The 15268-nt window shown below is 33.5% G+C and overlaps 1 protein-coding gene across 5 annotated transcripts in view; it reads right to left on the bottom strand.

Moving 5' to 3' along the window:
* Positions 1 to 15268, bottom strand: part of BBS9 (Bardet-Biedl syndrome 9) — a 591615-nt gene that overhangs the window by 270517 nt on the left and 305830 nt on the right. For 4 of the 5 annotated variants that reach the window (XM_037837046.1, XM_037837048.1, XM_037837050.1 and 1 more), the window contains 4 exons: positions 13482 to 13535; positions 8261 to 8363; positions 6636 to 6740; positions 4492 to 4506 (listed from right to left, as the gene is read on the bottom strand). In XM_037837046.1, coding sequence (XP_037692974.1) covers positions 4492 to 4506; positions 6636 to 6740; positions 8261 to 8363; positions 13482 to 13535 — 277 coding nt within the window. The remainder of the gene's footprint in view (positions 1 to 4491; positions 4507 to 6635; positions 6741 to 8260; positions 8364 to 13481; positions 13536 to 15268) is intronic. The other variant, XM_037837049.1, reaches the window with a different exon arrangement.

The raw sequence follows: 15268 nt of genomic DNA, 5'->3' as shown, positions 1-15268 counted from the left end.
CACACATTAACTCCTTTATTTCTTTATAGTGGAATCAGTGATCAGCTTAATAGCAAAAACAAAAGCAGTTCAAGTTTGGGGACACAATCCTGAAGCAGGATCCCTAGAATTAGCAATACATTTTATTAATGCCAATTGGAGTTGTGTAGCTTACATCCAAGCAGGGATTAGACTTTTCAATACTGCTTATTCACTAGGATAGTGAGAGATAATCAACAAACAGCAAGCATAGTGATATATGAGGTCAATTAAATACTTTTTCAGAGCATGCAGAGCATATTTGTCATTCTCTTCAACATAATCTATTATCCATCAATTTTTCACAGCTCACTTTTTGTTCACAACCAACAGATGTTAAATTCACTTCTCTTGTAATCCTAGGTTCAAATTATAGCTGGTGTCTCTTAAGAAAAGTCCCAGGGTATTATTTCCTGACATTCTGTGAGGTTTTAGAGGCATGTGTATTTGTACTTTACAATGATGAAACGTTTTGACTCAAAATATTATGGTAACATGATCTAAGCTACTACCCAAACCACAACTATCAATATCACCACAGAAAAATATTACAAAGAACTATGTTTCCAACTTCAAGGAAATTTCTATATATTTCAAATATATAAATTATGTAAATCTACTCACTCAATATGCTTCCTCTGCAACATAAAAACTACAGACTCAATTAACAGATATAATCTGGAAACAACAAGGAAACTGAAACAATGTTTCCAATTTTTTCATAGTTAATGAACAGAATAACCAAAAAATGCTTCATCTTCTGATAATTCTGTATACGCACAAAGGGATGCTATCTTCTTTACACTTTCAGACAATGACTGAATTGCTCAAAAGAAATTGAGAGCTGTAAATGTTCATCTAAACTATACTGCTAAAGCTATGACCTCTATTCACTTAGACCAGGTACTGACTGAAGTCACCGTAAGAAAATTAAATATGATCAACACTGACCTTGTGTTATGGAGTCTATATATTGAAGATAAACAACTTAAATCTCCAAAAACTCACAGCTACAGAAAATGAGGGCATTTGTTTGCAGAAATCGAAACCACCAGATAGCATGAACTAATAAACCCAAGAAGTGAACTACATTATAACTCAATTCACAGTTCAGCTGGGTCAGTTAATGACAATATCACACACTAGAGCAATGGTCTGCAGTTGCTAAGATTTGTAGAACCCCTCCAGAATTTCTTTTCTCTCCAGGAATGGTAAATCTGTTTCACAGGACATTTGGAAAACATTACTTTGAAAAATGATGACACTCATACTTAATAAAATGATTGTAGCAATTTTTTAAATGGTGGCAGCTTGAAAAGTTTTGCCATGGGGGGAGGAGGGCAGGAAGAGTATGAAATTCTTCAGGAACCGGTTTAAGGAAACCATACCTTTAAAGAGAAAAATGAGAAATGCTAGTATTTTATAGTATCTCCCATCAGATTAAAACCCAAACATTTCAAAATGTAATCTCTAGTATTTAGACATGGGGTTATCAAAGGTACAGTTCTATTAAGATTTACATTTTCTTGAGAAACTTGAAAAGTAAATTTGGCCACCAACTACTCTTCAGGCACTGTGATTATATCTAAGAACTTGAAGTCCAAGACATGTAGAGGTGTGTGTGTATACAGGGTGTGTATATCTATAATAGGGAAAGAAAGAATTACATGTATTTAAAGACTTTTTCAAGGTTGTTCAGTAGAACAGCTTTCAACTTAGTTGAAAGAGCCTAACTGGTCCTAACTCTGCCCAACATCAGCGATATTTTCTCTATAGTTGACAAAATTCAAAATTCTCTATACCTGCTTGTGACAGTTAGGTTCATGTGTCAACTTGGCCAAGTGATGATACCCAGTTGTCTGGTCAAGCAAGCACTGGCCTAATCATTACTGCAAGAACATTTGTGGCTGGTTAATAAACCAGAAGGCTGGTTTATTAAATCATCAGATAATCGATTGCCTCTGTGGCTGACTACATCTATGCTCAACTAAGGGAGTGTCTTCTGCAACGAGAGAATCCAATCAGTTGGATTTAATGCAATCAGCTGAAGACTTTTAAGGGAAAAGAGAGAACTTTCACTTTTTCTTCAGCTAGCCAGCCTCTCCTGGGGAGTTCAATGAAGACCTTCATTGGCGTGGCCAGCTCGCAGCCTGCTCTATGGAATTTGGACTAGTGCATCCCTATAGTTCATGAGACATTTTTATAAAACCGCATAATTACAGATATCTCCTGTTGGTTCTGTTTCCCTAGAGAACCCTAACTAATACACTGGCTTATTGACTCTTGGAATGTTATACTGAGAAAAAAGAAAAAATTTATTTTACTCAAATATTGGCCTACTTGCTCATAAGACTGACCTTGTTCTGCAGCTTTTCACCTAATATAATCACCTATCTTTCAAACACTTCCCTTCCTTGCCTACAAAAAGAAATGGAAAGGTGCAACTATCCAACTATAGTGTAATTAATCACAAAATTGTTTAACACTTAGAAAATTCACAGTAAAAGGGTTCTTACAGAATGATTATTCCAGGAAGAGAATAGTAATTACACCTGGCACACCCAAGAGCCCAGAGTCACTGTCAAGCAGAAAGCCAAAATATGCTTAAGAAAAAAAGTACGTATATATTAGAGTAACTATATCTATATATCACACATCTATATAATACCTTTAGAACCCTTTCCAGGGGTCTGCTAGAGTAATTTCATATTGAAAACAAGGAAACCCAAAGCAGTAGAAATGTCTGGTAGCCAGAACTTCCTTGATCCCTTCCTGTTATGTCTGGCTACTTACTGTGCTTCATCTGCAGTCATGTTTTACACTGCCCATGTCATGTAACTTTAATGCAGAAATAATGGAGACCAACTCTTATGGGACAACATAAAACCTCGTTTGCTTCTCTTTTTCCACATGTAAAAGCAGCACTGCTTATCTGTAATACAGCCTGAACAGATCAGGCCAATAAAATGTATAAATCTTCAAAATATGAAGCTTTATGTGTACATAAGATCTAAGTGGCAACATATTCTTTCTTGGCTACTAGGTGAGGCTGAATATTTAAACTCTCCCTACAGCTTAATTATAATTTTCAAACATATGAGATTATTAAAACCAGCTTTAGCTTTGTATTGTAATATTAAAATTACATAAATCATGATTTTTTTCTTTATGATTTCAACTGAATTCACAGTAAGAGAAAAATTTTTTCAACAATGTTTATTGCTAGTTTTTTATTTTAAATTTAAAACAAATTATTTAAATAACAATATACAGGACTTTACAAAATTTATTTCAAAATCTTCATCAGTTATGCGCAATCTTGAGAATTAAAATATAAATATGTATTATTAATAACAGGTTATTGTTTTAATGAACCAAATTCTAATCTGAGAAGTATAATTTATATATTATTACATTAAACTACTTACTTCTATTAAAATAATTCTCATAAAACACATTTTCACCTTCTAGAGATGATATGTGCTATGCAACTCAGGTTGTTCACAGCACCAAAACTGTGTGAGTAAACATGGCCATTATTATTTTAAAAGTATTTTTATTTAATTAATATTAATTAATAATTTTGTTATCTAAAATTTATCTTAAAATAGCTAATAAACAAAGGTAAACCATCACCATATTAAGTCTGTTTCTAAGAGGAAAAAAAAAAAGAGTATGTTGCCACTTAGATATTATATACACACAAAGCTTCATATTTCAAAGATTCTACAAAAGGAAAGCTATTTGTAGAGTTCCTGCTCTATAGCCTGATAGTGAGGTGGGCACTGCACAATTCAAAGATGACTGCTGGATCCCTGCCCTCATGGAGCACAAAATCTCCTAGGGGCACAAAAGGAACAAACTTAATGGAACTCACATTATGAGAAGTAATACAGCAGAGGCATAAACAAAGGGTTTGGGGAAAACAAAATGGGTAACAACTTAACACTGAACCAGACAACTCAAGAGGTCAGTAGATTCTTGATGGCCTTCCCTCACAATTCTAAACAAGACAAGGAATAGGCCCACAGAGTACACATGGCATTCTTAATCAGAGAAAGAAACGGATATGTTGGGGCATATAAGGAAACACAAATTTAGAATTCAGTGATAAATGCTTTTTCTTACTTTCAAGTAAAATAAGATAATAGAGGTTACAGGGAAATAATCAATGACCTATAGAAATATGTTGTCAATGACACCTTCGATTTTTTTTCAAAAAGTCACTCTGTTCTCATTGCTACCCTCATTCTTTCTCATGATTCTGAAATAACTAATAATGACAAGTCTCTATGGACAAGAAATATCTATCTGCTTCACAACAGGATCAAGGCAATGAATCACCTTGAAGAAGTTTCTACAGTTAAAAATAGCAGTCCATAGAGAGTTCATTCATAGTATAATACCAATTCAACTTATTGACCAAATTTTAGTTCTCCGATTCATTATTTTCTAAATTATCTTTCCACTTACCATCAGGATTTCGCTCTATGCAGCACAGGTAATGTGAAGTAGGGTAGGGAAAAAGAATGCAAGATAAAAAATTATCTGTGGTAAAATTACAACACAAATTTAATACATCTGTTTAAAAATATAAATTGCAAATTTCAAGATCTCACAGATGATTTAAATGGCACTCAAAACAAACACAAGGTAAGTCAACTCACAACTGAAGAGTAACGTAAATAAATGAAATCCGACAATATATTTGCACTTCCAGTCTCAGAAGGCCTTTTTCATAAGAGTGTGTTATTCAAGTGTAGATGTGGCAAAAAGAGGAAAAGGTAAAGGATCTAGCTAACTGGCAAACCAGAGTCAGTATGTAGATGACATCAAGAGAGCTAAAGGAACAGGTTAAAAAAACAGTTCAAAAAAAATTAAGTGGAAGGCCAAATTATAATATTGTTATTTCAGTGGGTAATATTATTGAATAATGTCTTTTTTTGTGGGGGGTGGGGGAGCTTGGTTTACTATTCTTTTACTTTTTTTTTTACTTTAATTTTTAATTCGCTTTTAACCAATTAATGCCTATGCTCTGCTGGTTTGGCAATAATTCATAATATTTTAAATTCTGTCTACAGAAAGCACAATGGCCAAAAGTGGTATCTGCAACCATTAGTTCACAGAGTGATTTTACAACTTTATAAATGTATTTTAACACATTTTTTCCATCACCTTTTTCTCTATTTTAAATTTATATTCAAAATGTCACTACTTTTCCTTACACATAAATGAAATAATCAGTTAAATTAAGGCATCAGCACTGTCTACAACTAGTATTGGTAGTGTAATAAGGGTAAAAGATGGCTATAACAATGCCTGTGATTACTGAAATGCTCAGTTGACAAATGATCCAGAGAGCTTAGTGAAATATTTCTCATTCCTTTATTTCACAACTCAGAGTAAAAATAACATTAAAAATCTCAATGTTCTTTCCAGAAATATCCAGCCAAAAACTCCATTTTAATCTCTTATGGAAGTTTTGTATTGCTTTAAGAAGTTAGCTTTATCAAAGCTGTTTAAACATAAAAATATTTACATAACACAAATTTTTGAAAATATAGGTAAAGAGTTAAAGTGGCTACTTCTGGCTAACAATGAATTTTTAAAACAAGTTAAAGTAAAATAGCTTACAAAGCAGAAGAAGTATATTTATTAAGCATGTATGAAAGTTATAAAATCACCCCAGACATATAGAGTTGCCAATGGTTAAACCAGAAGATTCACTTAGACAAAGGAAAAAACATTAAAATTATTTAAAAACATTGCTGAATAAACAAAATGGGCATAAATGAAGAGAGAAAAGATGAATAAGACATTTTTTAAACTTTCAAAACTAAGAAAACCGTACATGCATGTTTTAAAAACATAAATGCAAAATTGCTAAATTATCAGTTATCATTATATTAAAAAGTGTTTTACAAAAGCAGTGACTAATATTTCTTATTTTCTACAAATCATCTGATTATCAAGCTGTTACTATAACTATAAAGAATCCAGTATATAGAAGGAACAAAAAGAACCGTAATACTGAACTCACCTAAATTGAAATTTACAACAATTGTATCTTAACCGGACTAAAGTAGCCATTTAAAATTTAAAAAGAGTTTCTTGAAGAAAATACAGACCAAATTTTAGCTGACCTGCATAAATATCCATTCTTAAATATTTTAGCATGTAAGATTCTAAAAAGTTTTATCTGGTCACTAAAACAGTGTCTGAAACACTGAATACCACCTTAATTTTAGAGTAAGACATAATATACTTTTTAACTAATTCAGACCAGCCTTTTCTCTTTAGTCCAAACAAATGATGTCTAGAACTAGATACCATTCTTCCAGTGCAAATAAAAATATATCAGATTTGCTGTTAAATGAAAAGATGTAATCATATATTATATATGGGAATCAGTTGAAAAAAAAACTTAAGCTAATTACTTATAACACATAAAAATAATTTAGATACACAATTTTATTTAAAACTAGAGAAGTACATTTTTTATTTAATAGCATTTTGTAATGTGTTTTCCCATCTTAAACACTTCAGCATTTAACTTGTAACTTCAGTAATTTAAAGAGTGATCAGGCTTCTAAATTCATAAACAACTGTATGTTTACCTGTTGGTCTAGAATATGAAACAACCGCATTTCCTTCCAAATCAGATGGCATAAAACTTCCTTTCAGGAAAACAGAAAAGGTAACTGTTCTAGTCATCTCTGGTGCTATAAACAACATAAAATATATGTTATATAATTTTAACCAACTGTTATTAACAATAGTTAAAATTTATTTAGCACTCACTTTGTGCCAGGTACCGCCCTAAGCCTTTACCATAATTAACTCATTTAATCCTTGCAATCCTATGAGGTAGGTACTGTTACTGTCCTCAGTTTTCACGCTTGAGAAAACTGTAATAGAGAGAGATTGAGAAGGTCCCCAGGTTAACATAGTTAATATCAGAGCTGCGAAGTAACTTCAGAGCAAGGGCTCATAACTTCCATACTGTTCCTGTTTACTCAGATAGAACAGGAAGCATAAACAAAGAAATCTGTTTGCAAAGAAGCCAAACAATTTGGAAGGGTGGTGGAAAGGGGTAGTGGGGGCAGGTGGAATACTACTTTATCATGCCTAAAACAAAGACTGCAGGGGAAAATGGAAGGGAGGATGGGATATGGAAGTAGTTGCAGCAATTTAGCAGATTGCAAACAGCCTTCCACGATAAGGTATTTGGCCTCCAGCCTGCATTAGAGAGCCATAGGAGATTTTTAACTGGAAAAAATGACTTGTTCAGAATGTGTTTTAAAAAGATAAATTGAGAAGTATTGTGAAAAATTAGAAAATAAAGTGTGAAACCAATGGAATTGAATACAAGTTTACTTCATTCAAGCATTCAACCATTCATTCACTCATTCAATGAAAATTTATTGAGTGCCCACTACCTGCCAGGCACTCAGCTAAGTGATGGTTAAATAGGGGTAAAAAAGAAAGACATGTTCTTGATTTCATGAATAAGAGATGGGAGCCTAGGCTGAATGAGAGCAGCAAAAAAAGAAATAAAAAGACTTGAAAGATAATTCAGGGATCATTTTAATAGGACTTGATGACAACTAGGATGTATGTAGTTGGGAATGATGGAGTCTATACAAAGAAATCTTACAAAGAATAGCCATTTATGAAGTGTGTCTTTTATTTTACGTATTACTATAGATAGCTTACATAAATTCATTATCTTAATTTAATCCTCAAAACAGTCCTGCAAGACAAATACTATTATTCCCTTTTGGCTGATTAAAAAACACTGAGGCTCCAAGTAAGTACTAAGAAAGCTACCCAAGGTTACACATCTAGTGAGCATCAGAGCCAGTATTCAAACTTGGGCCAGACTCCAAAAGCTAATACCTTTCCTCAAACCTTTTCTAATTCACTAAATACATCATGAGAAACATACCAATAAAGAAAGCTTTCCAAATTATAGTATTTAAATATAATTACAAGTCAAACTAGTTAATGAAAGCACTTGGAAATCTGTAATTCCCCAAAATTAACAACTTAATTACTGATTGAAAGACCATACTTGATGGTGGAAGAAAAATAAGCAAAATGTTAACACAATCATTGATTTCAGGAAGCTCCCAGTCTCACCTATTCAGACAAGAAATGCAGCCATGAAATAAACACACTTAAAAAAAAAAAAGAAAAAAAAGACACGATGGTAGACTTTAAGCTAAAACAAAGAACTTACCTACAAATTCAAAGGTGAACTGATCACGGGTCAATACTAATGGTGGTTGCACACAGACTGATAATTTGGCTTTCTGCACTGCCACTCGATTATGCAGTGTTATCTAAGGAAATAGAAATTGTTATTAATAGAAGATGACATTTTATCCAAGTTAATAAAATATCACAACTCCTTAAAAAGCATTAACAAATACTTAGGAAACATCACCTGAGGAAAAATGAATAGTCACTAACATGACTTGTAATATAAATAGTAAATTAAAATGTTCTACCCAGTTAAAAAAATAAGCAAAGGATCCAAACAGGTATTTCTCCAAAGAAGAATACAAATGGCCAATAAGCACATGAAAAGATGCTCAATATCATTAGTCTTTAGAGAAATGCATGTTAAAACTACGAGATACTACTACATACCCATTAGAATGGCTATAATCAGAAGGACAGATAATAACAACTATCAGCAAAGATGTGGAGAAACTGGAACCCTAATACATTGCTGGTGAAAATACTAAATGGTACAGTTATTAAGGAAAACAGTTTTGCAGCTTCTTTAAAAGCTAAAGAAAAGTTTAACTGTAAAAATTAAAGTTGTTTAAAAGTTAAACATGTTTACCATACAACCCAACAATTCCACTCCTAGGTATAAACACAAAATTAATGAAAACAAATACCCACAATGTAAACAAACATTCACAGCAGCATTATTGACAATAGCCAAAATGTGGAAACAACCCATATGTTCATCAGCTGATGAACGGCTAAACAAAGTAGAGTGTATCCATACAATAGAATATTGGTTTGGCAATAAAATAAATGAACTACTGATACATGCTACAACAAGGATGATTCTTGAAAACATTATGCTAAGTGAAAAAAGGCGGTCACAAAAGACCACATAATACATGATTCCTCTTATATGAAATGTCCAGAATAGGCAAATCTCTAAAGACATAAAGTAGATTTGTGGTTGCTTAGGGATGGGAATACGTGCAGTGGGAGGTATTATTTCAGGGGAGACAAAAATGTTCTAAAATAGATTATGGTGATGGTTGCACAATCCTATGAATATACTAAACAACACTGAATCATACACTTAAAAGAGTGAGTTACATGACATATGAATTATATTTCAATGAAGCTGTTAAAAATATTCTATCAAAAACAAAGACTATGCTATCTGCCCTCATGGATGTTGAATAACCACATCATGTATGTGTTCATTCTTCTATTCATGAATTACTAATCTGGTATCAATATATTTCCTTTTGTGCAGTTAATTATTCTCTAAAGATTTTTGTATCAACAATGTATCTAGACGGATGTATACTAGTCTAGATAAATATCAAAGCACTGCATTTTCTTCCATGGCTTCACATAAAAACATCTGATATAGCTGATTCTAGAAAATATCAAATAACATCAATATTGGCTGTTGCATTTCTATGCTGGCTGCATTTCCAAACTGGTGCTCTTGCTTGATGATGCTCAGAAAGCCCTCCCACCCCAGTAAGAATCAAAAGCCAAGAACTCTGAGGTAACAGTTTGCCAGGGATGGGATGGGCTTGGGTAGAGAAGACCAGGACTTCTCTCACTTCCCCAAAAAAGAGGATCAACAGAGACATCAAGACCAAGGATCTTTACTAAGCAGTAATGCTCAGGGGTGTCATTTTAACACTATCAAAGAAAAGGTTTAAAGATCTAGTTTCCACTGAGCATGTTCTTTCTCTGGATTTGGTTTCCTACAAGTTTTAGCCTCCTAGGATGGTCTCTTGGAAGACTTCATCCCATTGCTGGTGTTGTAAGCCAGACTTAGCACAGTCTCCTGCCCCAGGTAAGGTTGCTAGACCAATCAAATTGGTATCTCTGGGCAGAGACCTAGGCACTGATATTTTTTTATAGCCCCTCAGGTGACTCCTACGTACAACCCAAGTTGAGAATTACTCTTCTACATTTGCCTTTGTTATGAAGCCATTCAGTCTAGTTTTCTAATATATGTGCCAGACACATTTCCTTATTAACTAGCATAAGGCTTGCCCTTACAAAGGCATACTTATTTTTAAGAAAAGTGGTTTTGAAATTTTTCTTGTATAAAAGGCATGTACCACCTATTCCTTAAGAAAACATGTAAGTTGACCTTAGTAACTGTCTCGGATTAATTTTGTGTGATGTGAGTATTCTGTACAACTTAAAATAAATTGAAACCTATGGCTTCTCTAGTAAAAAATAAAATAAATAAGTACATAATTTTTGTGACTTGCAAAGTAAAATTGTTTAAAGACAACTATTTATGCAAATAAATACGACAACCATAACAAATGAACAATGAACCCTCCGTTTTTACTTTATAAAACTTGGAAATACATGGGGGAATTGACATGCCACAAACAAAGCTTCCTCAATGATATCTGACCATTATAAACAGCTTATTACCTTTTTAATAAAACCCTTATGGTACTTATGGGAAGAGGCTTCACAGATAACTTCCTTGTAAATGGACAGTCCACTAAATAAACAGGATGCAATTTAAGTACTTTATTACTACTAATAATATATGCTAGTCTGTATATATATTTTAGAATAAAATTAATAACATTAATGATAATAGCCTTTAGCAGTTTTCTTTATCAGTAGACCCACACTAATAAATTATTTATGTACATTATCTCATTTAATCTTCACAACAGTGTGAAAGAAGTTCTACCCAGTAAACTCCAATTTTACAGAAGAGAAAACTGTGGCTCAGAGAGACTAAGTAATTTGCCCAAGGCCACTATGATAATAAGTGGAAGAACCACAATTTAACTGAAGTCTGTCAGAATCCAGAGTCCATATTCTCAACCTACTGTGGTTACATCTCAGAGTAACCCTGCAAATGAAAAACTGTCCCTATTTTACAATTTATAAAATAGAGGTTCAAAGCTAAACAACATGCCCAAGACCAGAGAGCCAATAAGTGCTAGAGCTGAAAACTGTGACCAGGCCCATCTCATGAGAGTTCAGTTTTAAAAGTGAAAATGAAAAACACCTTTAAAGTAGTAATAAGTCATTTGGAAGACAAAGACATCCTGATTCTGCCTGGCATAACCATGTCTATTTAGACAATGATCACATAAGTTACACTGTTACAAGTAAGAAAGCCTTGCATTTGGTTTAGATGTATGGTCGTGATAGCTCTCATTCACAGATTTACTGAACCCCAACAATAGGCTAAGCACTTTCAAAACACAAATCAAGGAGGCATGTGACAAAAATAACTACAGTAACAAAGAATAGTTGTATTTGAGCCAAAAAAAGAGTTAAAGACTTGGCTAGATCATAAACCTCATATTTTAAGAGAAAAAGTAATTATAGAATATAAGGGGGAAATATAAACGTTAATACGAGAATTTTCCATGCTATTTTCCACTACTAACCAAAATGAAATATGATCCTTAGGAAACATAATCCTAAATTTTTTATCTTAGATATATAAATATGATTCCAAAGGCCAGGTATGAGCAACCACTTTGCCTGGTTGCTAGAATAGATGGCCATGCATCATGTACACATACTCAAGGTAGCCACATCGTCATTCACTTGGAACAGATGGAAAAATTTTCTCAATTAACAGGATTTATTATGATGGAAACTTGCATGGCTATATTTCTTGGCTGCTGTTGTTATAAAAAGCCATAAGAAGAGATTTATAGCAGAAATTTGTATAGAAACTGTCAGACAGAATCAGGAAGTCATTGTGTCTGCTGTGGTAGTCCAGCTGATTTTGTGCAACCCTGTGTGTTGCATTTGTTCTTATGCTTTATGATGGCAATGAGAAACAGAGATGTGACTTGGTCATTCTCAAATATAGTAAATTCAACTATGAAGGAGAATTTTCCAGTGTTGTCATGCCATCATTTTAAGGTGGCTTTACACACAAAACTGTGTGAGAGGGAAAGGTATTTATTTATAGCAACTGATCTCACAGTTGGGGTAAAAATTAGCATAAGCACATGCTATCTGATTTAGGTATCACACTTCCTTTAGCAATTTACAGTGTGCTTATGAATTGTCATGTGAATGTGTCTGAACAATATCAGCAGATAGTATAAAAGAAGTTCCCCTACACAAAAACATATAGATCATTCCTGGAACTCTGCAGATATTTTTTTTTTCTTAAGTGTTTGATTTCCTGCCCCTAACACTTTTCCAGACTCAGAGCATTAATGAGATAGAGCCTTTGACTGGATGTAGGAAAGGAACTGGGGAAAGACCACCCTTGTTTCCAGTGGCAAGAATCCAAAAACTTTAGCTTAGAAAACTGTTAAAAGATTGGGCTCCCTTCAATTTCAACCAAAGATCTCCACACTTGGGCCACCCGCTGGATCCAGTGTAAGCGAACACAATTGGTAAAGTCTGGTTCTCTGTCAAGTTCCTCCAAGGACAGCAACCTATAATCTAAGAAAATATAAAACCCCATCCAAGTTTTTACTAAGTGAATTGCCAAAATCCACAATTTTCCCTGGCTTCCAAGGTCTGGGCAGTGATAAATATTTTCAGCTTAATAATGTGCTGACTGATTACCACACTTTAATCTAAATGCCTTAAGAGGATTCTACATTGGAGTTCTCATTCTAAAATTCTACAATGACAGGACTAAAAGTCTAAACCAAAACCACATCCTTCATATTCTATTATTCCATGACTATCAATTTGTCACTACTCCATTTTGTGGCTTCTTCGTTCAATATTTTCTTACTATAAATACATCCATTTAGAGAGAATATTATGGCAGACCGGGAATTCTTTTCAAACATACACATAATCATATAGAAGAAAGATATTATTAGCTTCCATATGACCTCCAGTATCATTTCAGAGTGCACCATAAATGATGCTGTAGTCAACTGGTTGGTCTATTATGAATGGTGATGACGCAATTGCTTTAGCAGATATAAAACATGAATTATGTTTCTAGAAAAAAGACCCTGGATCATGCTACATAAATAACAGAAGGAATAAGTCATAATTATTTCTTATATTGTATATATATAAATGCTGTAATAGTTTAAATTTCTAGGTAACAATGAAGGTTATCAATTCATTATCCAAGACTGAGGAAAATATACATATTTCAGCTGTGTATTCTGCATATCCATAAGTACTTACAGGGTTGCAACAGTAATAGATGTGATTAAATACATAATATTGTTGATGCATTACTGTCTAAAATCATGGTAAAATACCTTTACTGTGATTGAAGGGACATGGTCAGTTCCCACTTCTACATCCATGGCTTGCTGTAAACAAGAATTGGGAAAAGAAATCAAGAAACAGTGCTTTCAATATTACACATCAATGTCTGAACACAATGGGGATAATATATACTTCCCTCCACCAAAATAGGGAATTAACTGTAAAGCATTTGCCACTCTGATGATAGACTAAAAGAGTCACTGGGGTTTTTTGGATGCCTTCATCTGGAAAGTCATGAGCTAATATTTAAAACACCCACCTCCACAAAAAGAAAGCAAAGGCCATGTATCTCATTATCAAACCACTCTATTTCCAAATTTACTTAAATGTTGAAACCAATTATTTCTATTAACTTGTATTCTATGTTATATAGAAGAGGCCTCATTGTATTTCCCAGATAAACACTATGCCATTCTTTTAGATCCCTGTATTTTTAATTTGCCAAAGAATGCTTTATTCTGATTAATAACATGCATCTAAGACATGTAACTAATGATATCGACACCTAGTGTCCTTACACCTAAAAGATAAAATAAAAATGGGAGTGCATTTTTTTTTACCAGTGTGTATCATAAACTCACTCAATAAACATTCTTGGAGAATCAGCCGGGTTACCAAGAAGAATAAGATATGGTCCTACCCCTTAAAGAATCCACAGTATAATACAACAAAACAAAGTTTTCTTTATAACTTTTCACTTATTTTTGAGTGGTAGATTGAGAGGAAACAATGCTCACTCTAGAATAGAATAAGACCAAGCAGCAACATATTTTCTAATAATACCCATATGAATTCCCAAAGAACGATTAAAACCACAATGTTTCTATCCAGCCAATGAATCCAAACCATTGTGCTTTGGTTTAATCTATTTAGATTTTTTATTAAGAAAAACTAAGCCACTTCTAAGCAATGGGGATCACTATGATATAATGGGCATCACCAGAATTAAGAGATGGGCAATTCATATTCTATTTATGGCTCCACAGAAAACCATATTTGAACTCTGCTCCAGCATCTTACTCGGGAAGATGGGATACACTGCTTGTCTCTTCTACAAAAGATTCCATTCTAATATAAATTATATTTTTTTTAGGTATATGCTGTCATAACAATGATTCAAAATAAAATATTAAGATAGCTTTTTGCTTTGGTATTACATAAAATCCAGGAAATATTTTACATTTAAACATCCATGGATCTAGAAGAGAAACTAATATCTCTTGTTTCCTGCTCTTTTCAATCCATGTCTAAACACCTAGATATTTCAAGGGTAGCAGTCTTTTGAGAACATAAAATTATAGCCGAAGAGAAATGGCTATAAGAAGTCTACCCCACTACCACAACCAGCACTACATCATGCCACCTTAGCATAAAGTGTTGGGCTAATGTTTTCCAGTGGGATAAATACTATACTCTCAAGAAATCTCTTAAGAAGGCAAAACAGTAGGGTGGAGGGAAAGTGAAGCTGGAAAGAGATACCCAGTTGAGAGGAAACCACACTCACTTTACCAATAAGGAAAGTCACATTACAATATAGTACTGCAGCACAAGGCCCTTTCCTACAAAGACCAAAAGCTGCTAAAGAACAGAAAGGGAATTCGTCATTTCAAATAGCTTATGTGTAAAAGAACCTAGAAAAAATTATATAAGTTGCCCAAAGGAAAAAGAGAATCATTTCCAAGGCAAGAAAATGTGTGTATATTTGTCAAAAATGTTCCGCTCAGACTACACCCTTCAGGTAGAGTGAGAAATGGTCCTGAATGGCCAATGTTTAAAA

The sequence above is a fragment of the Choloepus didactylus genome, chromosome 5 (genome assembly GCF_015220235.1).
Source record: "Choloepus didactylus isolate mChoDid1 chromosome 5, mChoDid1.pri, whole genome shotgun sequence".
NCBI classification, from domain to species: Eukaryota; Metazoa; Chordata; class Mammalia; order Pilosa; family Megalonychidae; genus Choloepus; species Choloepus didactylus.
The sequence above is the reverse complement of the archived record's forward strand: the minus strand, read 5'-3'. Positions and strand labels throughout refer to the sequence as shown.